The sequence below is a fragment of the Myodes glareolus genome, chromosome 6, assembly GCF_982192425.1.
Source record: "Myodes glareolus chromosome 6, mMyoGla1.1, whole genome shotgun sequence".
Taxonomy (NCBI): domain Eukaryota; kingdom Metazoa; phylum Chordata; class Mammalia; order Rodentia; family Cricetidae; genus Myodes; species Myodes glareolus.
This window is the reverse complement of record NC_142031.1, coordinates 99,689,992-99,715,402: the sequence shown is the minus strand read 5'-3', so window position 1 is coordinate 99,715,402 and position 25,411 is coordinate 99,689,992. Positions and strand designations below refer to the sequence as shown.

The 25,411-nt window shown below is 46.7% G+C and overlaps 2 protein-coding genes across 4 annotated transcripts in view; one reads left to right on the top strand and one right to left on the bottom strand.

Moving 5' to 3' along the window:
• Nucleotides 1–6,789: 6,789 nt before the first annotated feature.
• Nucleotides 6,790–25,411, bottom strand: part of Rbks (ribokinase) — an 88,766-nt gene continuing 70,144 nt past the window's right edge. For 2 of the 3 annotated variants that reach the window (XM_087907384.1, XM_087907386.1), the window contains exons 8-9: nt 14,392–14,538; nt 6,790–7,408 (exon numbers count right to left, since the gene is read on the bottom strand). In XM_087907384.1, the coding sequence (XP_087763510.1) occupies nt 7,376–7,408; nt 14,392–14,538 (180 nt within the window). In that variant the 3' untranslated portion in view covers nt 6,790–7,375. Of the gene's footprint in view, nt 7,409–14,391; nt 14,539–15,701; nt 15,962–25,411 lie in introns of those variants that run through there. The other variant, XM_087907385.1, reaches the window with a different exon arrangement.
• Nucleotides 7,055–14,313, top strand: Mrpl33 (mitochondrial ribosomal protein L33). The gene is made up of 4 exons (XM_085691234.2): nt 7,055–7,171; nt 7,708–7,726; nt 9,689–9,795; nt 14,044–14,313. Exons 1-4 carry the CDS (start codon nt 7,150–7,152, stop codon nt 14,091–14,093), a joined length of 198 nt encoding a protein of 65 aa, XP_085547360.2. The 5' UTR covers nt 7,055–7,149; the 3' UTR covers nt 14,094–14,313.

Genomic DNA, 25,411 nt, shown 5'->3' with positions numbered 1-25,411 from the left:
AGTGAGTTCCAGGACTGGCTTCACAACTGAGAAACCCTGTCTCAAAAAACCAAAAAACAAACCAAAAAACCCTCAAAAGTATCCTCTCACTGGATGTGATGGTTCACATCCTTAATTCCAGCACTGGGGAGGCAGAGGCAGGAGGATCTTTGTGATTTTGAGGTCTGCCTGGTCTACATATGGAGTTGCAGGTTAGCCAGGACTACAAAGAAAAACCATCTCTCAAAAAGGAAACATCATCATCATCAACAACAACAAAATCATTGACTTGAGTAGAAAACAGACTTAATATAATTAAGCCAGGCGGTGGTGGCTCATGCCTTTAATCCCAGCACTTGGGAGGCAGAGGCAGGTGGATCTCTGTGAGTTCAAGGCCAGCCTGGTGTACAGAGTGAGTTCCAGGATAGCCAGAGCTATTATATAGAGAAACTCTGTCTCAGGGGGAAAAAAAAAGCATCCTCCGATGTGAGATGACTCTGTGGCAAACAAGATCTGTCATGCAAGCCTGACAATCTGAGTTTGATCCCTGAACCCACTTGGAAACAAAAAAGCTGGATGTGGTGGCATGGATTTTGGTTTTGGAAGATGGTGACCTGGATCTTTAATCCCAGTATCCCTAGAACCAGATGTGGGGTGGAGACAGGAGAATGGTCTAAACACTCCCGAGCAGCTGAGCTCAGCCTTCCTGCTGCTGCGACCCTTAATACAGTCTGTCATGTCGTGCTGACTCCAACCATGAGCTTATTTCCATTGCTACTTTATAACTGTAATTTTGCTACTGTTATGAATCATAATGTAAATATCTGAGTTTTCTGCTGGTCTTAGGCCCCCTGTGAAAGGGTTGTTCGACTCTCAAAGGGGTGGTGACCCACAGGTTGAGAACTACTGCTCCGGCGTCAGCTAGCCTCAGCATGGGAGGAACGGCTCTAGGGACCCTGTTTCAACAAAGGGGAAGCGAGATCATCCTGTTGTCCTCTGCACACCATGGGACATGTCCCCTTCGTACACGCTCACACATGGTACACGTGCACACAATTAAAAAAAGGCCTCTCTGTACACAGAGCATTAAAATAAACATTAGAATAAATGAGCTGGCATTTTGAGTTGAGTGTGATAAGTTTTCTAGGAAGTCTGGATAATATTAACATATAAACATAGCAACCCATTCTTTTCTAGATTGGTACCCTGAGGTCCAGGAATAATCACTTCAAAAATTAGTTATTGTTCCATTCCTCTAAGGATAGTTAATAACAAATACTGTTTGTTCTCTGTAAGATTTAACATTTGTCCAGCCATGGAATTGGGACTTCATCCAGAAGCCATTCAGGCTGCCTGAGAAATTTCATACTGACATCTTTAAAAAAACAAAAAAGCCCAAGCACTGTTTCACATATTCCAAGCTGGCCTAGAATTTTCTATGTAAGAAGTTGGCCTTGAACTCCTGAGCTTTTGTCTTCACTTTCTTCAGAGCTGGGCTTCCAGGTGGGTTCTGCTGCTGTGGAATGGTTCTTCTGCACACTGAGTGAATACATGTCACTCTGATTGGTTTAATAAACAAGCTGACTGGCCAATAGCTGATCAGGATAAAGTTAGATGGGAAAGTCAAATTGAGAAAGAAGGGGATGAGGAAGGGTAGAGTCAGGAGTCACTAGCCAGACACAGAGGGAGCAGGAGGTGAACAGGCAATGCTAATAAAGGTACTGCTATGTGGCAGAGAGAAAATCAGGAATATGGGTCAACTTAAAATGTAAGAGCTAGTTAGTAACAAGCCTGAGCTATTGATTATTTGTAATTAATATAAGCCTCAGTGTGTTTATTTGAGAGCAGCTGCAGTATAGAAAAACTCTGCCTACATGCTGCCAGGCCCAGTTTATGGAGTTCTAGGCAAGTACTCTACCAAGTAAGCTACATCTCCAGGCCTTGATGTCTAATCTGAATGCAAAAAAAGAAAGCAATACTAGCATTGAGGCTAAGAGTGTTTTTTTTTTTTTCCGAGATAGGGTCTCTCTTTAGCTTTGGGACCTGTCCTGGACTAGCCTTTGTAGATTAGGCTGGCCTCAAACCCACAGAGACCTGTCTGCCTCTGCCTCCCGCGTGCTGGGATTAAAGGTTGTGCCACCACTGCCCAACTCGTGTGTTCTCTTCTACCTACCGCAAGCACATTTGAGGCAGCTTTATGGAACCAATCTAGAGATGAGATGGGTCAGTTCTGGACCTGGGGGTACCTGACTCCCCACTCTCACCAACTTAGCCTCTGGTCCTTCTATCAGACCTGCCTGTTGGGCTGTTCTTTTCTTGGCTACCTTTTTTACCTTCCACAGATGAGTAATTTAGAATGCTCTTGCCCTACATGGCTGTGGGTCTCTTTCTGTGCTGACAGCAGGATCAGTCTTGCTTAGGCAGGAGGCCAGAAAGACATTTGCCTTAGAAGTTAACACCAAGTCTTGTTAACTTCTTGGTGACTGGCCCCATAGTGGCCTCATGTTCAAATTAAACTTGAACATATTAAGTTCACATATTAAGTATTCATTGAGCGGCTGCTATATACCAGCTGCTGTATTAGGCCCACAAATAGAGCAGTAACTAAAACAGGGAGACCCCACCACCACCTCGCTTCTATTCTTTTCTGAGGAAAGGAATCTTGTCCACCCTTTGTTATCACTCTTTCTAGAACATTGCTGATGTAGAGGGTTATCTGTCTATGTGTTACTTTCATTGGTTAATAAAGAGACTGCCTTGGCCTTTGATAGGACAGCAGCTTAGATAGGCAGAGTAGACAGAACAGAATGCTGGGAGAAAGAACCTGAGTCAGGGAGACACCATGATTCCCCTTCCCAAGACGGATGCTGGCTAGACTCATGCCGGTAAGCCACGACCTTGTGGTGGCATACAGATTATTAGAAATGGGTTAGTGAAGATTTGAAAGTTAGCCAATAAGAGGCCAGAACTAATGGGCCAGGCAGTGTTTAAATGAATATAGTTTCTGTGTAATCATTTCGGGTAAAACTAGCCGGACAGCAGGATGGGGGCTGCCGCACCCTAACACTACAGATGGGGGGCCGCCGCACCCTAACACTACACATTGCTTCTTGAACGTCAGTGTTTTCAGGTCACTTGGGATCTTGTTAAGATGCAGACTGTGATTCAGGACATCAGCATGGGCCCTGAAATCTGCACTGCCAGCTAGCTCGCTGCTGCTGCTGCTGCTGCTGCTGCTGCTGCTGATTGATTGATTACACCTGAAGTAGGAACAGTGCACAGCCAGTAACATCCACAGAGTTGAATGCCCTGTTAGAGATGCAGAATTTCAGGTCTCACTTCCGCCGGCTCAGAACTGATCCTATCCTCAGATCCGCTAGTGCTGAGTAACCTTGATCTAGGATGACCACTGGCACCCGGAGAGCATTATGAAGTGCCCCAGGGTCTCGTTCTCTACTCATGGATGCATATGATCTGGTGATGGGAACCCTAGATGGTTCAGCTGGGTACCAGAATTGACAGCATTGGGGAGCATCTTGAGAGGGTTCTTTCCTAATTCATGGAACTTTCCCATGGAGGGACTGCAGGATTCACCTGATGATGGTCAACCAGGGTCGCGGGCTCCATTGACACATCACACCAATCCCACTACAAACTGAGGCTGACTAAACTGGGTGTCTGATTCTAATCCCGAATCAGAATGGGAAGGTGGAGGCAGGAGAACCACGAGTTCAGAGATCTCTCCAGGAAAGCAGTTGGGAGAACAGGATAACTGGAGCCCAGTTTCAATCTCTTCTAATTGTATTGGCACCATGTGGCCAGATCAGTTCTAGGGGGAAGGCAGTGGGAACCATATAAAATGCAGCAGATATGTTGAGGTGTACTTGTAAAACCTGAGCTGGGGAGTCAGAGACGGCGGGGGGGGGGGATCCCCTAAGTCTTACTAGCCTGCCAATCTGATCTACTTGGCAAGCTCCAGACCAGAAAACAAAGCAAGCAAACAAACAAAAAAGCAAACAACAAAAAACAAATGAAACCCCCAAATCCTGTCAAACTGGGACCATGACTCTGTAGGCAAAGGCATTTGTAATCTCATTAAAGCCAGCTCACTTTGTGGGCAGCTCCTTTCCTTCAGCTGCTTCTCCAGCAGCTGCCCCACAGTCCAGTTTCCCACCCACACCAGGAATGCCCGGCTCTGACCAGTTCCCACCCTTTGCCTCCTCCGACTGGGTTCAGCCCATGTCCCCCTAAACCTCCACACCCTTTGCTCCAGCACCCACAGTTTTCTCCCATCCATCACCCACCAATCAGGCCGAATGTGTTGACTTTCCCGAAACTGTTCCTGTCAGGGCCTTCCTGGCCCTTCTCATGGAAGGTGAAATATGTGGGCGGGAAGGGTGTGTCTGCAGGACCTCCATCAATCTTTCCGGTAGCAACTAAACTTCCTGGTTTTGGTCTGCTGTCTTGGGCCTGTTAAGCATCCTAGAGCTTTCTGGAATGTAGGCGAGCACCTTTCTCTTAGCTTATAACTTAAGACTTCCTCATTGTTTTCTAGTTGGCCACTTTCTCCCCTCCTCTGCCTATCCAGGTAAGAGCGGATCATCATGCAAAATGAATTAGGTAGACACACCTGCAACTTGGGGCCTACTAGCTAATCTAGAATTCATGGATCCCACTTAGTAGTTTCAATTTTGGCTGTGCCTCAGAAGCTTCTAAAGAGTTTGAAACCTGGGTAGGACTTTGTGTGTCTTAAACTTGTAGAGGTCTTGGGCTTGCTGTCACAGTCTCTCTGAGAAGGGAAGTAGGCAGAAAGTCCCACTCCTAAGCAGGACTCTATTTGCAGTTGACAGCTTCTGGGGAACAGAAGGTGAGTTTTCTCCCATAGAGAGACACTGGACACATCCACCACACTCCAAGGCGGGCCTCATGCTCAGAGTAGCTGGCCACCACAAACTGAACTCAATGATTTGGTTTGGGGTTGGGGGAGGTCAGTGATTTAAAGACTGTAGAGAGGCCTAGTAGCTACTCTGAGGGCATAGAGGGAGTGGTGTGTGGTGAGAGGGGGCATACAGGGTCAGCAAATGCTTTCTAGTGATACTAACCCAGAGCAGGCCCTAGCAGAGAGGTGTGGGGCTGAATCATGATGGCAGGGTTAGGTAATGGCGATGTGTTGACCTCCAGCCTGAGAATACCTATCCCACACAGACTGAATCCGGTGCACATCCCCAGCCTTCAGCCTAATTTTTTTTGGGGGGGGGGAGTTCGAGACAGAGTTTCGCTGTAGTTTTAGAGCCTGGCCTGGAACTAGCTCTTGTAGACCAGGCTGGTCAGAGATCCATCTGCCTCTGCCTCTGAGTGCTGGGATTAAAGGCGTGCACCACTACCGCCAGCTCAGCCTGACTTTCCAAGGCATTCTTTGCCCTAATACTAAGCTGTTGAGGCAGAAGGTCTGATTTTGAAAATGCCTGGGTCTGTCTGGAGGAAACTGAGCAGGTACCATCTCTTTGCAGGAAACCCAACTTTCTCCTGTGATCTCCCTTCCACTAACATCCAGCGATGTTCCCTGGCATCGCTGACCTTGTGGACAAGAACAGTAGTTCTATGTCCCAACCGTGAGTCAGGCAGGACATATGTGCTGTCTGGTGCGCTGGATGGTGTGCAGCCAGGGTCCTCCCAGCGTAGAGAAGAGGTCTGAGTCCCATCACTGAGTGCTGGGAATCGAGTGTCCACCAGCATGAGGCAGGGCACAGTGTGGAGTCTCACTTCCTCATCTATTTCTCCGGGTTGAGATCCAGGCTAAATAGTTGTGTTCTCTCCTCCCTTAACCAGGCTCCCAGAGAGGCTGTGCTCCAGCTCTTTACAGAACCACACCTTTCCCTTCTGGGCTGTCAGATGCTTTTACTGTTCTGCAGTTTATAATGTACAGGGGGCTCAACATGTAAGTTCAGGTGAAAAAGAAAAAGCAAATCATGCATTACATCAACTCACCAGCTGCCAACAACGTGTTAAATGTAAATAATAGATACGTACAGCTAATGACAGGAGAATGCCATTGTTTCCTTCATACTCCATTCAAGATTTCAAGACAGTTCACATATATGTCTTTTGTCTATGTGTTATATGTGTGTGTCCATGTGCGGCAGTTCATGTGTGAAGACCAGAGGTCAATGTCAGGTTGTCAGGTTACTTCCTCTCCACTTTATCTGTCTGTCTGTCTATCTATCTATCTAGAGACAGGGTCTTTACTGAACCTGGAGCTCTGATTTGGCTAGACTAGCACTCAATACATGCCTACCATGTTTGAGTAGGTAGCATGCCCACCATATCTGAAAATTTTAAAATATAACCTCTGGATTCTGAAGATTTGGGTTCAAGACCTAGACTTTCTACTCACAACTTGAACAACCTTGATCAAATTAATCACTCCCATCCTCAGTTTCCTCACGTGGGAGTGGAAATACTATGACAGGTTTAACAGGGTTATTGGGAAGATCACTTAAAACAACAAAACAATGGGTCTGGAGAGATGGCTCAGTCGACTTGAGTACTTGCTGCTCTTGTAGAGGACCTGGGTTTGGTTCCCAGTGCCCACGTGGTGGCTCACCACCATCATAATCCTCCAGTTCCAGGGGATCCTATGCACTCGCCTGAACTCAGCTTCCAGGCACACATGTGGTGCACAAACACGCATGCAAACAAAACACTCATGCAAACAAAACACTCAGACATGTAAAAACAAGCAAATCTGGGAATAAATTAGAAAATAGGGAGAATTATTATAAACACACACAATTAAGCAGAAACAACAGCAAAACTAACAAAATCATGATTATTGATTGGGAGATTAGGGTTCCTTGCACAGGCTTCAAAAAATTCATGATGGCCAAATGGTAGCTCAATGTCTAGTGGGAAAAGCACCGGACTTTGGATCCAGGCAGATCTGGATTTGTGATATTAGGAAAGAATATCTTTTGCAAGTAGGAGGATTCATCCCATAATACCTCCAAACTCACTGCCAACAAAGAACAGAGTTAGACAATCCATGGGCCTTCAGGAGAGGGCGTGGCTTCTGTCAACTTCCTGAGCCCTCCTGCCGGAAACGGCTCATGCCCCGGAAGCAGTTGTTCCGCTGTTTAGGTCGGCCTGTGCTAGAGTACCCGGGCCGCCACCATGCTGCTTTCTGCCGCGTCTTGTAAGTAGGTCTGAGGCAGCGTGGGGCCGAGACGGTGATAGGCAGGTCGTGGGGTGGAGCCAGGCGGGGAAGCTGCCACCCCGCGCGCACCTCCCGGGTCTGGGCTCCGCTGTCTTCCGTAGGGACGAGAATCGCCCCCGGCAGCCGCGGTGTTACCGGTCCTCTGGCTCCCAGCTGACTTCCCGGAGCGAGGGCGTTCACGCCTCACGTGACTTGGCTGCAGTTTGCAAAGTTCACCTGTGAAAACAGGAGGCTTGTTACAGTTCAAATGTTTGCACCATTGAAGGGTGAAGTAGAGCACAGACTAGTTTAAAAAGACTTTAAAGTGCCAACCAACTGCATGGATTGTCTTTAAAAGAAAAAAATTCAAAGTTTTCTTGGTCTGATCACTCTATTATCCAGGAAAGGTACTTTAGGGTAAACGTGGCGTATTTCTTCAGTGTTTTGGGTTATTACTGATGTTTATAAGCACTTTGCGTAAAATAAATAATAAATGTATCTTTTTATTTTTCTCTTCCAACCTTTACACAAAAAAGTTGCCAAGAGCAAGTCAAAGTAAGTAAAAGTGTGTGTTTTCTTTAAACTTTGCTTATTGGGGTTGGTAGTCTAGCTGTGTCCAGTGTATCTGTCTCTTAAGCCAGTGTTTGCTTTCCTCAGAGTTGATTGTGGGTTATATTTTGTCGGTGTGAACGCCTTGAAAATAAAAATACAGATGCATCTTGACTTGATGATGGTGCTGCTGTGTGGTAATTCTGCCCCAGGTTGCAAATACCCAACCTGAAAATGCATTTACTACCTGAACCACAGAACGCATAGCTTAGCAAGTGAGCCCATGTGCATGACTGGCTGCTGCCTCTTAAGTCTGTGGCTGATAGGAGCTGTGGTACCCGCTGCCCAGCATCTCCCAAGAGTCCCCATTACTGGCCCAGGAAAAGAGCGTAGTTGGAAATCCAAAGTGTCCCACTGTCCTGTTTCTCTCCAGCCCCACTGAGTAGCCTCCGGTCAGCATTCATGTTGTTTTTTAAAGGAGCTTTGACTTCTTCTCTCATCTCAGGGATTATCGGTTGCTGTCAGGCCGGTACTCTGTTTTGATCAGCACCAAAATTCTATTTCCTTGGAGTGAGGACCAAGAATCACTTTCCTGGAGTCTTCTGTAGGAATCTACCGATAACTCTGATTGATTAAATCCGTGAACCTGTTTAGACTGGAAATCAGTCTAAGCACTAGAAAAAAATGTGTGGCTAAACACGAGGCTGCTGGAGTAGCGGATAGACCCATGCCTTGCCTTTACCCCGGTGTGCCAGTTCATCTTCTGTTCTGTAGTTTTAGCCCTGAGAGGATGCAGACTTACTTTATTGCTTCTTGTAGGGCTCCTCACAGAGTAAGGACCCCATAGAGATTTGTTGAATCTTTACGAATAAATGAATAATAATGTAAACATGCCTCTCACTCCTCAGTACTGGGAATTGAACCTAGGGCCAAATGCGTGCTGGGCAAATGCTCTCTTACTGAATCCTGCCCAGCCCTCTTTTTATTTGTTTATTTTTCTAAGTTTTCAGACAAGCCTGAATGAGTTTCCCAGGCTGACTGTGAACTTGTGAACTTCCTGCTCCCGGCTCCTGAATGGATAGGGTTACCTACTGGTTTGCATCCCCAGACCTGGCATCATTGTCTCTCTTAATTCATCAACCAATACAGCGTTGCCCCCAGAGGCACTGTTCTGAACATCACTGTGGAATGTGGTCTTTTTTGCTTTATTTTGTGTTTTGAAATTGGATCTCATTCTGTAGTCTAGTCCAGGTTGGTTTTCAACTTATTAACAGCAATCCTCCTGTCTGAGCCTTCAGAGTGCTGTGATTATAGGAGTGAGCTACCATGCCTGGTTGTAATGTGGTCTTAAATGCTTTAGGTTTTTTGGGAATGGCAGGAGAAATGATGTCTTATGTGGACTGACAAAGATAGCACACACACATGACAGAGTAGCAGTACAGGTATTCAAAGGTCCAGGGAGGCAAGCAGTAAGTTTTATAGTTTGGATGACTAATTTAAATGAAATATGAAGGTGTCCAGGGCTTGTGCATTAGTGAGGTATAACTTCATATCTCTTTAATTTTGTCCCTTCCTGATGTTCTGCCTCCTTCATTTTGGAAGAATTGGCTTTCTTGAGGCAGCCGTCTCCAAGGTTGCCCATGGGCCAGCTGTGACTGCCTGCTATTGTATATTCTTCCTCCTGACTCCTGCTCCTTGTGGAGTGGCGCCAGGGGTTCTCTCTCTGATTTGGCTTGATCACTCCTGGTGTTTGGTGAGGTCGTTACCAGGTCCTGGTAGGTGTCCACCTTGGGGTTCAGAACCATTGAAATTGCTTTATGAGAAATATAGGCTATCGTAGCACAGACCCTTCTTAGGACCAAGTAATATTCATAATTACTGTGACTCCATAAAATTCAACAAGTGTGCTGCGTGTTCTTGGTAGCCTGGAGTGTTTCCTCAGCTCTTAACAGTGCTTTTTGATCTTAGAACCATTTTGGTGAGGTTGGTGAGCCAAGCTGGGACAGGTTTCTCCTTCAACCACAAAAGAAGCCGACTCCGAGAAAAGCTGACTCTTCTGCATTATGATCCAATTGGTAAGACTCAGAGAAGTGATGTCACAGCAGGGAAGGGATGTCACACCAGGGGAGTGATGTCACAACAGGCCTTCTGACTCCTTTCCCGAATGAGTGTCTTTGGTGATTTTGTGCCCCTTTGGAATCGTGACATTCTTTCACCATGTTTATTATAGCAGTAGCTATGTCAAACTCAGTCTCTGCCCTTGGTTTGGGAGGAAGAGGGAAGACGTGACAATGTGATAAGTTACATGAGTAAGATCTCTGGGATGCTGGGGTGCGGTGGGGCTGGGCCTCTTGGAGGGGTACTCGAGCTAGGACAGGGAGGCAGAGTCCCTAGGAAGGGTTGTTTTGTAAAGGTAGGAAATCAGCCATGCAAAGAATAGAGGCAGTGGCTATCTGTGAAGGGGAGGGTGTGGTCCGACGGGCCAGTCACAGCTTCAGATATGATTTAAATGAGTAGAGAGTGTATGTTGGTACATTGCATTGGACAGAAAATTTGATTTTTTTTTTTTTTTTTTTTTTTTTTTTTGGTTTTTCGAGATGGGTTTCTCTGTGTAGCTTTGGAGCCTGTCCTGGAACTCTCTCTGTAAACCAGGCTGGCCTCAAACTCAGGCTTGCCTCTGCCTCCTGAGTGCTGGGAGTAAAGGTGTGACCATAACCAGTCACAACTAGATTTTCTAATAGGAAATGTCTGAAGATTGGTAGTAAATGTCTTTTCTGGGGTAGCTAATGCCTGAGTTCTTGCTGTTCTATGTATGCCTTGCAGATTTGAAATGAAGATGTTTGCCTTAGGGCCGCTTTTTCTCAGGGTACCAGAGAATCTGACCATTTTCCATCATTTTATTGTAATGAGTGAAGTTGTTTGGAGGATATTGTTCTGTTATAAAGCAAATCAGGAATGAGACACAAGATTCCCAGTCAGTTGATCATTTCCCAGACTGCTCTGATCAACAACCAGCTGCATCTGCCTCTTTTACACTTACATACATATGTACATATATATACACACATACATTCTATGTATGTATGTATGCATGTGTGTATGTATGTATCTATATCCGTTTTGTTTGAATGTTTTGCCTGAATATATGTATGTGCAACGTGTCTGCTTGCATTATTCATGGAGGTCAGAAAGGATATCAGTTTTCCTGGAACTGGAGACCCCTATGTGGGTGCTGGGAAGCGAACCTGAGTCTTCTTGACAAGTACTCTTAATCCCTGAGCCATCTTCAGCCCCCACCCGTGTCTTCAGACTCCTTTCCTCATGTAAGACGAGATGCCAAGGAGGAAGGATTAAAGTCCAAGGCATAAGCGTATTAAACTTTATCATGAAGAGAATGAAGACTTGTCTGCTTTAATTCTGTGGGTCACTAAACAAGGCAATCCAGACATTAATTGGAACAGAGTAGATTTAGGTTAGCTTTAGGGAAAGAACTTGACAGATTCATTCTTCTATGAATTAAACAGCAAATATTTTGACTGAAAATTGCATTATGTTTAGTGTGGTGGATAGCAGTGTGTCGTTTCAGCTCAACTCACACGAGTGCCCACTGCTCATCTGGCAACAGCTCTGAGGGAGAACGGTTCTTTCCCACCAGGGAGGAACCGAGAGGAGAGGGTTTGGTACTTGCCTAGGTGCTCGGTGTGGATGATCTTTGAGCCATGCTCCTCCCTTCCCCAGCTGGATTTTGACCCAGGACCTTGTGCAGGCTTTACTATTGTGCTATATCCTCACTCCTTGGAGTCAGTGTTAGGACCCAGCCCTTCTGACTGTTTCTAGTGCATGGGGCCAATTTTATCTTCCTAATACTTTTTTTTTTTAAATACATTTTAAGTGAAATACAATTATATTATTTCTTTTCCCCCTCCAGCTACTTCAGCCTTCCTCTGTCGGCCCTCTTTATGTCCTCTCCAAGCTGATAGCCTCTTTTTCTTTGTTATCATTACATGCATATGTATGGATGTATGTACGAATGTATGAATAGCCTTTATTATCATTACATGCATATGGATGTATGTATGGATGTATGAATAGCCTCTGTTGTTCCATGTGTGTGTATGTACACAACAGGGCTGACCACTGCACACTGGACAGTTAATAAGGCACTTATCCTTGGGAGAGACTAATTCTCCCAGCAGTCATTAGCTGTGTGAATTTTCCTCCTTCGTGTTAACATGTCCATTGATACTGCTATTGTCCTATTCTTGTTCATGCAGCCATTTCTAGGAGACACTGTTTCACCTCAGTCTTCTTGGTCTTATGACTCTTGGTCTTTCTGTCCCTCTTCCATGCTGTCCCCTGAGCCAGAGATGCAGGGGTTGTGAGGGAGATGTATCTGTTGGGGCCGGGCTCCCCACGATCTGCTGATCTGTGTTGTTTCCATTGAGGTTTTCTGTGATGGTCTCTGTAGAGCAGTCTCTTTGCTGAGGGGTGGTAGCTGTACTTAGCAGGACCGATGGCTCAAGCACCTTCCTAATACTGGTTTACAATCAGGATCTTGACTGGGGATATGTGTGGCTCCATGGCTGAGTACCTGTTTTACGTCTACAAGGTTCTACGTCAATTCCTAGAGCTACCAAACATCCACAAGCTAGCCAGAGAAGAACCCAAAACAGAAGAGTTAGGACCCTCCCCTGTTGTCAGCCTAGCATTCAGAGCTCCGCTGTCATTCCTGCTCCTGACTCTTAACTATTTTTATAGAACTTTATGTTTTTCAGTACTGGCACTCATTGGGCTGCTGCTGCCCCGCACTGTGGCCCGAGCCCCTGCTTCGGTCTCACTGTGTCCTGGTGTCGCTGAGGGAATAAGCTCTGGCTTCTCCCTGAATTCTGACTTTTTCTCTTTTTCTTTTTAAATTTTGAATAGGGTCTCATTTTGTGTCCTTGGCTGGCCTGGGGCTCAGAGAGCCAGCTGCTTCTGCCTCCCAAGTGCTGATATTACTATGCCCAGCATGTTTCTGGGTTTTTGTTTTTGTTTTTTTTTTTTGCGGAGGGGGGGGCGTGGGGAGTGTTACTAGAGTAGGGAGCATCATGTTCTCATGTAGCCCAAGGTGGCCTTGAACTTGAAATTCTCGTGTTTCTGCCTTCCAAGTGCTGGAATTATAGGCATTCAGCACATTTGGCTTGCTCTTCTGGTACTAAGAGCTTTCCTGGATTTTCACATGATCGTCTTATGATACACGAGTCTTTATATAAACGGGGCAATATATTTAATTTTTTATTATTTTTTATTTGTTAGGATGATTTGGCTGCCTGTATATCTGTGTAAAATGAGTGTACCTGTGCTTGCAGAGGCTAGAAGAGGACGTCAGAGCCCTTAGAGCTGAAGTTACGGATGGTTGTTTGCAGCATGTGGGTGCTGGGAATCAAACCTGGGTCCTTTGGAAAGGCAGCCAGTGCTCATAACCACCGAGCCTCTCTTTGGCCCACAGCTATATATTTTAAATAAGCTCTCCAACTAATTCTTAATCATAGTTTGAAAATTTAATAAGTAGTATATCCATTTTTATTGTAGAAGAGACAATAAAGTTGAAATGCCTGTATGGTCAGGGTCAGTGAGGAGTTGTGAGGTCACACAGTCCTTCTGGGTTTTCTTGGAGTGTCTTGTTTTTGTGGCAAAGAAGAATTTGGGCATGTAGCTAGGTGTGTGTGTGTGTGTGTGTGTGTGTGTGTGTGTGTGGTGGGGTTGGCTGGAGGCTGATGGTGGAGTATAGGACCCTGGGGCTCTGTGAAGACCACCTTTCCCAGTGTCCAGCTCCAGTCTCTCACTAAGGCAGGTAGCACTTTTGGGGATCTGTGGTGTTGAGGTTTTGCTGTACTGCCGCACTGTTGATCTGAACTATTCCTACTTGGGCGTGGAGCCATCTCTAGATGGCAGAGGTTCTGTATTTGCTCTCCCTTCTGACTGCCATTCCTCTGAGGACCGCTTATCTCTCAGTGCTGTTCTGCAACCCAATGCCCAGTCGGTTCTTGCCCAGTTGGTCCATTATGAGAGTGGACCCCGAGACAGGGTAGGCCATGTTTGATTGGTTGAAGCGACTTTGGCCTGTTGAGGACAGTGCTGCTTGGGTGGTGACATTTCCTTAGCTTCCTGCCCATGTCTGTCTGTCTTCTATGTCCTCAGATGGAGAAGCTGGATTTGAAAATCAGCCCATACTGACATAAGAGGAACAGTAACAAGGAAAAAGGGCTTGGGTGATGTGGATGTTGATAAAAATGGTGACGCTTCCTAGTTTTCTGCTACAACCCCTCTCTCTTGCCCCACAGTGAACAAAAAAGTTCTCTTCGTGGAACAGAAAAAAATACGCTCCCTCTAAGCATTGGATAGAAAATGTATTTGATTCATAAATGAGAAGACTGAGGGTGAGGGACTGGCTCAGAGACCTGCAGAGTGTGCTGAAGAAGAAGAGGAGATACAACATGGCCGCCAGCGAGAAGGCCACTGGGAAGGAGCAGTGCCAGGAGAGAGTTCTTCACAGAGACCAGATATTTATCTCTCTGGATTTCTTATAGGCATTAATAAAAAATGTTGAAATAGCCTGTGCCCTTGTCTCTTAGTGATATTTTCCCCTACTGTTTGAAATGTAAAAAAACAAAAATGCTCAACCACCTTACCAAGAAATAACTCTTGTCTTCCATGAGGGAAGCCATTTTCCACAGTGAGACTTGAGCAGAGGTTGCTGGGCTGCTCCTCGTGCCTTCTCGGGACAGTGCTCCAGGCTGTGTGGAGCAGTCGCTCTGTGGCAGCAGGACAGCACGCAGCTGGAGGAAGGAAAGAGACAGAACATCTGCTTTGGTTCTGGCTTGGGTCATTAGGAACATGCCCTTGGTCCATATTCTCAAACAGCCCGTCAGAGTAGTAAGTCTGAGAAGTTCTCACAGGTGATTCAGGCTGGCCTAGAACTTGTGTGCAGTCCAGAAGGGCCACAGGCTCTGAGGACAGCAGTGGACTTGATTGTACCTTTCTTTTACCAGAAGCGCCAGTATATTCTATACTGCTGCTTTGGGGGCATGGTGGGATTACATGATAGCCTGTGTTGATGTATGACTCCTGCCTCACTTCATCTCCCCATTCCTACCAGTTTTCAAAACTCTCCAGCTGCCTCCATTTTTCCCCTCAGATTTCTGACAGCTGAGCTTTTTTAGAATTGCTAGTCCACATCCTACTTTGCTGTGGGAACTCTTTCAAGATGCCAGCCCACTTGGGTGTGGTCTCTTGGACTATAACTCCCCCCCACCGACAGGATTTCATGTAGTCTGGGACGACTCATATTTGCTTAGGGTATCTTGAACTAGTGTCTCCACCTGCTAGGTGCTGGGATCGCAGGCATGTGCCACCACACCCCAGTTTAGGCAGTGATTAAGCCCAGGGCTTCATGCATTCTAGACAAGCACTCCACCAACTCAGCTACATCCCAAGTCCCCAAAGCAGGTTTGACAACGTAGGCTAAAGGTGAGTATTACCTGTCTCTTCCAGAAGGTGCCAGGGAGAGCCCACTGCTATCCCCTTTCCCTTTGGAACATTCATTGCTTGGGCTCTAAACACTGCTCGGGGTGGAGAGATGACTCAGTGGTTAAGAGCACTGGCTGCTCTTCCAGAGGACCCGGGTTCAATTCCCAGTACCCACATGGCAGCTCACAACTGTCTGTAAATCCTGTTTCAGGGGATCTAACATCCTCACACAGACATACATGCAGGCAAAATACCAATGCACATAAAATTAAAAAAAATAATAATAAATAAAACTGCTCTCCACCATGCTGCACTAGAATTTGCTGCTCTCCAAATATTGGTACTGTTCATACAGATTAGATGGTGGAATCTAATTCTAGTTGAAATCGTGAATATGAAAAAGGAAAGTATCACTCTGAGTCAAAGAAGCCTTGGCCACTTCATAAATGAACATGCTTACAAAGAAAGGGCATTTTTCTAGTAATTGTGAGCTAAGAAGCCACAGCCATGTGCATTTTATTCCCAGGTTATATTTTGGGGGGGTGGGGCTGGCAGCAGTCAGAAGAGGGCAGGAGGAAGGTCTTTTCTGTATGGATAAGAGGACTGTGTTCCTGCAGCCTGGACGCTGATTGCCGCGATGAAATTTGATCTCTTGAGCATTTCCTCCATGGACAGATTCGGGTAGTAGGCCAGGTAGAAGGCCAGCGCGCCCACAAAACTGTCACCAGCACCCTGCAATGAAAGGAAGCACACTAGGAAAACATGCAGTCAAGCTGTGGCTCAGTGGTAGAGTGCCTGCCTGGTATGCAGGAGGCCCTGGGTTCAAGCCTTGGGACAGACAAACCACTCTTTTAATTTTAGAATGGCTTCAGAGTTCCAGAGAAGGAGCACAGACACTCCAGCCCCAGCTTTGTTAACATCGAGGTGCGGCATGCTTACCATAGCTGGCGAAACCGTGGTACATTAGTAACTGAATTTCATACTTTCTTTGGATTTTATTAGTTTCTGCTGTGTCCTTTTCCTGTCTAAGCATCCCATGCGGGATGCCATTTTACAGTTAGTTGTCATGTTTCTTCGATGTCTGTAGGCTACGACAGTATCTTAGGTGTTTCTGATGGCAGTTTAGAGGTTGGCTACTTTGTAGAATGTGCCTCAGTTAGGGTAGATAGGATCTCACTGCGTAGCCCAGGTAAGCCTTAGCCTCTCCAGTGTGGGAGATTGCCAGGCTATGGGATTTGTTTCTAAATCAAAGCACGGATGTTTGTTGTGATAAGTCTCCTTGACTATGTGGCTGAGTGGCTTCTGCCAGGTATCTCTAACGACATTCTACTCTTTTCATATTATATTCTGTAAGCTGGAAGGAAAGGACAACAGAATAAATAATACTAGATAATAGCCCCCAAAGGAGTTCACACTGATACGAATGATTAAATAAATGGTGGGGAGGGATGACAAATTTTGAATGTAAAACTCAAAACAATTTATGTCAATAGTATATGCTCAGGGATCTAAAGCATTAGTTGAGAATGGAGCTCTACCCACTTAAGAACAGGGTCTGCCAGCATCGGCAGCTGGCTTCTTTTCTGCTGCCTCCCGTTCTCTTATACTGTCTCCATCATTTTGCTCTTGCTTGCTTTCCGGGACAAGATGCTCCAGGCTCATTTTGGAATATCCTGCCTCTGACCCTAAAATTAGCCATTACAAAAGCATGAAAATGGTAAGAGCCACCCAGATACTGTTCTCAAACCAAATACAGGGAACAGCGTCTTCCCTTCCATTTTCCAGGGTCTGTGTTGGAGAAGGTCACAGAGGAACCAAATTAATAGCGTTATCAGCCTTTCTAGGGCGCTACCTCATCCTGTAACCAATATGTTTTAAACAATTTTAAGTTTAATTACAGAATCTCACTTTGGAAATTCTGGTATCAACTGCTTTCAGGGGCATTATCCAGTGCCCCCCTCCCCTGCACACACTGATTACTGATTCCTTAGGCCTAGTTTTCACAGTTCTTGGTAAGTCTTGTGGCCATTCTAACCACTGCAAAGAGAGAGCCCTGATGTGTAATTGTCTCCGTGCAGCTGAAACATCCATTGAGCTGTGTGTCCAGCACAGTGATGCACATGAGAAAAGAGGCATGGTGGTGAAGGAATTAGTCCCAGCATTGAATTAGTAGGCAAAGGCAGAAACTACAATATTGAGGCCGACCTGGTCTACACGATGGTGTCAAGACTAGCCAGGACTACATAGTGAGACCTGTCTAAAAAGGGGTGTGTGCAGAACCCATGTGTAAGTATGAAATAGTATGGCAGTTTACAAATGTTTGGGGTGTGTTTTCATGAGTGAGAATCTCACAGGGTTTTGCTAGGTAGTCCAGGCTGGCCTGGACTTGGGATCTTCCAGACTCGGCCTCGGGAGTCTTCACTGGGTTTACAAGCTTGTACCACCATGCCAAGCTTAATTAGTGTGGGTTTTAAGAAAGGGTTTCTCTGGAATAATGTGGATTTCTAGGGAGAACAAGACAGCGAGGAGGGAAGAGTGGACTCAGGAGATCAGCACTGTCACCACGCTTTGTCCACACAGCCAACATGGGCAGTATGGAACCTGCCACAGAGTTATAGCCATGAGGATGTGGATTCCCTCTCCTCCCCGCCATTCCTCTCCTCTCCCTTCTCTTTTCCCTCTTTTTCTGAGCTCCTAGACATTTCTCTAAGTTCACTTTTCTGAAGGATACAATGGAGGCAAAGACATTGTTCTCAGGCCTCTTTTGCTTCCCAGCAGGCAGCATGATGTGGGAGGGGCTGGGGCCAGAGGAACACTGAGCTGAAGGGTGCACTGTGAAAACCTTACAGCCTGGACATCCTGTCTTACACCTGTAACCCTGTACTCCAGAGGCTAAGGCAGGAGGATCACTGCAAGTTCAAGGCCAGCCTGGTCTACAGAGTTCCATAGTAGCCAGGCTGGCCTTGAACTTGCAGTGATTGTATATCAAAACCAAAACAACAAATAACAAAAGGAAACCTCTCCCCCTACAATCTGATATATTGAAAATGACTAGAAAATATGAAAATTTCAGTGTCATGATTAATGATTTGAAGAGATGAAAATATTTACTATCTCAACTTGATTATTACATTCCATGTATTGAATAATATACTTCATAAAGATGTATAAGTACACCTAAAAAAACAGAGCTGGAAAGATAACTCGGTGGTTAAGAACACTGGGTACTCTTCAAGAGGACACAGGTTTAATTCCCAGCACCCACATGGCAGCTCACAACCATCTGTAACTCCAGTTTCAGGGGATCAAACACCCTCACACTAAAGGATAGAAAGAGATATTGTACTGCTTGCGTTGCTTCTGTCATTGTGGCTGAAGGTGAGAAAACATGGGTGAAGCCGTGTGCTGGAGGCATTACTTAGGCCACGGGTTTTCACACCCCATGTCCCTCCCTTCCCCAGGCCTCGCACTGTGCCAACAGACTTCAAAGGTACACTCTTCCTATATTTAAATTTTTTTTTCTCACCAAGAACACCCACTATCCTCACAGCAGAATTCTTCCAGAATTTAAGTTGTGACACAGTGGGCACAAGCAAAGCCCAGGGGCAGGCGCATCTCTGTCGCCTTCCAAGGTCAAAGCCCAGGGGCAGGCGCGTCTCTGCCGCCTTCCACGGTCAACCTGCCATGGTTCCAAAAGCAGACTGTGGCGGCGCAAGGAAATATAAAATAGCTGCGTGGATTTGGGTGTAAAAGTAGTAATTTTTAAACTACTGGAACATAAATATATAAATATGTACGCATGCACCACAATCAAGTAGACCTTGTCCAAGGAATGAATGCAAGGCTAGCCCGACACTTACGTTAAAAATTAATATAAATAATTTTTTAAACAATTTCAGGAAGACAATAGACTAGGCTTGGTCATCTGAGGGGGCGTTTATGAAGAGAAGTCCTGTGGACCTCACACTTGAGGAAGAGCAGCACTTCCCCTCATGCTGGGGCCTGGCCTGGGTGGGTATTGTCCCTTTCATCGGCGTTGTTCTGGGTTGCGTAGCCAGTTTGGAAAGGCAAGAAAAAGGACACGTATGTGCAGACTGGAAAGAAGGAAAATTCTGTGACTGGCATAATGATTTATGTAGATATTCATTTGTGAGGAAAATTCCTGCATGAAATAACAGGTTCGACAAGATTACTGGATACCTTGTCAGTATAAAAATGAATTGTATTTCTATATAATAACAATGAACAATGAGAAATCAAAAGCACTTGTCTAGGAATGTCGTTCAGTTGGCCCAGTGCTTGCCTAATGTGCATGAAACCCTGAGCTTGATCCCTAGCACTGTCTAAACTGGACGTGTGGCACATGCGTGTAACCCCAGCGTTGAGGAGTGGAGGCAGGAGAACCAGAAGTTCAAGATCATCTGAAGCTATGTAGTAAGTCCTGTGTCAGAAACTCATCTAAAAACCAACATATTTGGGTTAGAAAGGAAGCGGCTCAGAGCTGCGTGTGCTCGTGTGTGTGCCTGTGAGGTGAGTGGACAGTCAGGAGGATCACATGGCCTGCAAGCTCCAGTTTAGTGAGACCATCTCCAGGTGGAGAGTGGCAGAACAAAACACTTGTGTGCCCTTCCTGGCCTCTGCCTGCACATACATGCTGCACACATGCACAGGGGAGAACACGGAACCGAACGTGACAGCACGTTAATGACAGGGTGTGGCAGAGCTGCAATTTCCAAGTTTTCCATGTAGTAAAAATTAAAGACTTAAAGAATCTAAAAAGTCAAATCGGTCACCTTTTGTGAATTTGCAAATGTGGCCATTTTTGCCTCTACATGTCTCCTCTCTTTTTGAAACATTTTGTGGCTATCAGCTATACGTCGGTGCGAAAAGAACCCAGGGAAACTCCCGCTTGCGTGTGAGAATGCTGAAATGCAAGCTCACTGTGGCAGTCTTTTGCAACCCAGGCCAGGCACGCACAAGTCGAAGGGACTGGGAGGAACACTTAGGGGCTGTGACAGTGGCTGTAGGGGAGCCGAGGCTCAGGGTGTTAGCAGCAGAGCTAACCAACCATGGGAACACGGTTACCTTGGCCCAGGCAATCCCCACCCTGACCTGGTTAAACAGTGTGAAGAGATCAGAAATCATCTCCACCTTTCCCCATGACTCTTCAGATGTAAAGTACTGGAAAAGAGGTACACACTTGGGTGAGGGAGAGGGCTGTAAACACGTGGACTATCGATTTCAGAACCCACATGAAGGCTGGGCATGGGGGTGGGCATTTGCCTTTCTAGTACTAGAGAGATGGAGGAGACAGGCAGGCCCTGGGGCTTGTGGGCCAGCCTGCCTAACCTTGGTGAGCATCAGGCTGATAGCAAAGCCTATCTCAGAAATCAAGGTGGGTGCTATGGCAATAACTTGGAAGGTAAGACGGCTTGCTGTGGAAGCCTAAGGACCTGGCTGGAATCCTGGGACATAACTCAAACAAGCTTCCAGTTCATTAAGAGGCCCTATCTCAAAATAAAAAAAAAATGGGACAATCGAGGACCTAATGTCCTCCTCTGGTCTCTGCACAGGATGGGTGGGAATATGTTCTCACACACATATGTGCACACATATCTGTTGTCAGAGACGACTTGTTTGTTTCCTGGCCACTCAGATCTGAATAATCACACAGAAACGATATTAATTACAACATGGCTTGACCAATGACTCTAGCATATTCCTAGCTGACTCTTACATCATAAATTAACCCATTCCTATTATTTTGTATTTTACCACGAGGCTCATGATTTTTACCGGTAAGGTTCTAGAACGTCTGTCTCCTTCATCAGCTAGCCACCTGGTGTCTCTTTGGCTCTGCCTATGCGCTCTCTATATCTCTGTTCAGATTTTCCACCTGGCTATATTCTGCCCTGCCATAAGCCCAAAGTAGCTTCTTTATTAACCAATGGCAATAAAATATATTCGCAACATACAGAGGGGAATCCCACATTACATATCCTTCACAGAAACACGGTCCCCAAGGATTGACCTCTTGCCTCTACATACATGTACACACGTGTTTACACACACACACACACACACACACACACACACACACTCAATTACCGATGAACCAACTTCCAGTTGCTCTGGCTTTGACCTCAGAGAAGTGAGATGCAGGGGTATCCCAAAGCGGGTATAGCTGGGCTACAGAGCCCCAACCCTTGAAAGCCATATTACACCCAAGGATGGAAAAGCATAAGGGACAGACACCTCCATACTTCATACGCAGAAGGAAGGTGAAGATGTCCGGGTGGGGACGGTTCTGTGGCGGGAGGCTGCGAAGCTGGATGCTTTTTACATCCAGCACATACTCCCAACTTCATTTCACCTTTAGATTGACCTTCCGTAACAGAAGACAGAACAAAGAAGGAACCGAATCTCAGAGACAGTAAGGCATAACCAGTAAATACGGGAGTCCCAGGAAACCTCCAGTTCATTCCATGTTTCCTGCTCGTTATATCCCAGGTAAAGCCTGGGCAGGAAGGAGGAGAGAAGGAAGGACATCACACAGTCGAAACACATCTCTTTTCTTTAGTAGCTGGGAAATCTGCCTGTCCCGTGACCCTGAACACAGGCACACCATGCCGTGCATTTCCTGTAGAGGCCTACAGTCAGGACAACTTCCAGACTCTTGGGTGGGGTCCACATTTTCGCTCCCTGTGTCTCTTCCCCAGCCCCGCCCAGCACTTGGTGTTGACCTGACCTAATGATTCTGGGTCCACCATGTTCTCTCTTTCAGATCGGGTCCAAGGTGTCTGGCTGGCTCTGAGTGAACCACATATGACTTTCTTCAGTGTTAGGTCAGGTTGCCATGGCTGGGAGTTACTTAATATTCCCATTGTTGGGTATATTTATACCACAAGGCTTTCAACAGCCGATAAATTACTTGGCTGTTGATTCACATCTTTAACTATTTTTATACATTGGAATGATTTTTTTTAATGGGAAGTGCTTTAAAAAGTGGAAGCTGTACTCCATCAGCATGATTTTCCTGTAAGTAAGGTACTTTCCAATCAATCATTCTTTGCATAATGGAAGAGATCTCATTGATAGAACTTGACAGTTTTAACCTTCTATTGAAAATTATTTTTATGTCAAAAGGGGCGATAGCATAATTCGCCTTCCTCCCGACAGTCACCGTGTGGCTAGTACTGATTGTTTCCTCAGAACACTTCTCTGCTTAGGACCAGGTGCTCACCCAGAGTGCATGCAACATTCTGAAGCCCCTGCTTTCCCAAGGGCCATCGCGCCCCTGTCGTTTGAGACATTCTGCTCCATGCATGTGTGGCGGCAGCTCACGTGTCAGTGTGTAATGACAGTGGAAATGTCCAGTGGTGCCTACCGAGGCTTCTAGAGGTGTGCTGGTTGGCTTCTGTCAAGTCGACGAGCTAGCATCATCTGGGCAGAGGGAGTATCAGTCGAGGAACTGCCTGTTAGACTGGCCTGCGGGCAAGTCTGTGGGGCCTATTTTGTGACTAATGACTGAAGTGGGAGGTCTACCACTGTGGGCAGTGCCATCCCTGGGCAGCTGGTTCTGAGCCAGCTACGGAAAGGGCCAGTAAGCTTCAGTTCCCTCCTCTAGGTCCCTGCTTTGAGCTCCTGCGTGGACTTCCCTCAGTGATGGACTATAACCTGTAAGCCAGATAAACCCTGCCCTCCCTAAACTGCTTTTGGTGATGTGGTAATCCCAGCAGCACCTGGGACAGGTGTGTGGGGGCAGGCAGGGTTTGAGGGCTGGTGATGGAGGGCGGGCACTGTACAGCTGCTCAGATAGCCTCAAGGGCAGAACCTGAGAGGAAGGAATTTTTAAGGATTGTGCCAAGCTGGGGTGTGGGGAGGACTCTGCTACTAGGTGCGAGACAGCGTTGCTATGTGAAGGCTGATCTCATTCCCTCCTTCCTTTCAGACCATCTCCTCTGGCCAAAGTCCCACTCTCCATTCCATCTTCCTCACCCCCACCCCGCCGTTCTGGGGCTCTTGTGTATGACCACAGTTCTGTGCCCTCACTGCGCTGACTCAGTTCACACCCAGTCTCTTGGGGCTGTCTGGTGAGGGAGGAAGCTGGAAAGCAAATGCTTAAAAATGGTAGAAAGTAATCCCAGCACTCGGGAGGCAGAGGCAGGCGGATCTCTGTGAGTTCGAGGCCAGCCTTGTCTACAAGAGCTAATTCCAGGACAGGCTCTAAAGCTACAGAGAAACCCTGTCTTGAAAAACCAAATATCTAGATAGATAGATAGATAGATAGATAGATAGATAGATAGATACTGCGGTCAAACTGACTGTCTAGCTGCCGGGACACTGCCCTCCTGCCGCTTGTACACCTCCACACAGAAAACCTGGGGGGTCTTTGGGACTCAATTCCAAATGCCCAGTTCTGACCTCTTGTCTCTCCCTGGCCGCCTTCCCACTCATGCCCACAGTGACTTCTTAACTGGTCTCCCTGCTTTCGGGCCTGGCCCTTCTAGTCTACCCTACATATGCTCGCAAATCTGGCTGCTTCATCTCTATGCCTAAGACATTCATGCTTCTGGGCCTTCTGAGCATAACATGTTAGCTCCTTAAACACAGCACATAAACCTCCTCCCTTCCTGCCTTCTTCCCTCTCTCCCTTTCCTTTTTTAAATTTTGAGACAGAGTCTCACTGGAACTCGCTCTGTAGACCAAACTGGCCATGAACTCACAGTTCTGTCAGCTTCTGCCTCCTGAGTGCTGGGGTTAAAGGTGTGACCACCACTGCCCGGCATAAACTTCTTTTCTGGTTTTACCTCTTTCCCTTTTGGATCTTTGTTCCTGATACTCAGAACATCCATGGACTACCGTCTACATTTATTCCTAAGACACAGCTCATCAGCCGAGTCGGTCTCGCACTGACTGCCTGACACTGTGTTCAAGGCATTCTCTGACCCCACCAACCGGTGAGCCCCCCGTGTCCTCTATGCTTCCTTCCTGAGGCCATGAAGACAGCTTTGTCACCTTTGATCCTGAGGCCTAGTGCTGCACCCAGCCACTGCTGAAATGTCCTGACAGAAGCCGGGCTTGAGTGGTCAGGCGCCAGAGCCAGTACATGCTGTTCTAAGAATTCCCCATCTTGCGGGAGTGGGGTGGCAATCATGAAGCAGGCTTATAAAAACCCTAGTTTGTCAAATTCCAGATGACAGAAAATGGGTGAACTGGAAGGAATGATGGGTATTAAATGCGGTTGGGGGGAAAAGATCCCAAGTGCTGAAAACCCCAAGGTAAAAACTTGCTGGGCAGCACAATGAGCCCGGATGGTCTTGATAGAGTGATGTCAGTCCCAAGGGTTCATCCGTTAGGAATCTGGACCCACATGGCATGACTCAGAGGCCAAACTGCTGAGCCACCCTAACAGAGCCCCCACATTCCTCTCTGATGTCTTCACACATTCCTTCTGACAAGAGGATACCGCTTTCTTTTCAGAGCGGCTCCCTCCCTACAACTATTCAGCCCACACTGCAGGCTGAATTCCTCAGTCTGCTTGTGGTTTCAGAGGCGGGAGGGGAGCAAATGGCACCACTTCTTCCTTGAGGATCTGGCCAGGGGCTCAGGAGAGAGCAGCGTAGCCGCCAGGTTCCTGCTACCTTTCACATGGGTGCCAGGGTTCCCGCTACCTTTCACATGGGTGCTGGGGCCCAGATTAGAGCCCTCTGGCTCAGCCCCGCTGTCTGCACTTGGTTTTGGATGGAATCATCTTCCAGGGATCATTTTAGGGCGCTGCCCCAATTGCTGAATGACTACCCTTAGGCGAGACTGGCAGCCAGACCTGTCCTCCGCTGACATGGATGTCTAAGCATGGACTTCTGCCCCCTTCCCATGTCCAGGACATGAGTAGACGACTGAGCCTAAGAGTCCTAAACCTCAGGGGCATCATAAAGAAGGACCTTTTAATCTTGCTTCAGCCCCTTTCGGTTAGCTCTGACATCTATTGGGAATGGTACAGATTGCCTTCTCATTTGTACTGACAATCCTCTGCCATCAGAATTAAAACTCACAGAACTGGGGCAATGTTTTCTCTAGTGGAACCATGTGCAGATGGCATGGGGCCAAACAGACCTGAAACCCTATTTCACCAATGTCCTGGCTGTGTGACGTCTGGCAGGTTGCTCAGCTTTTCTGCAT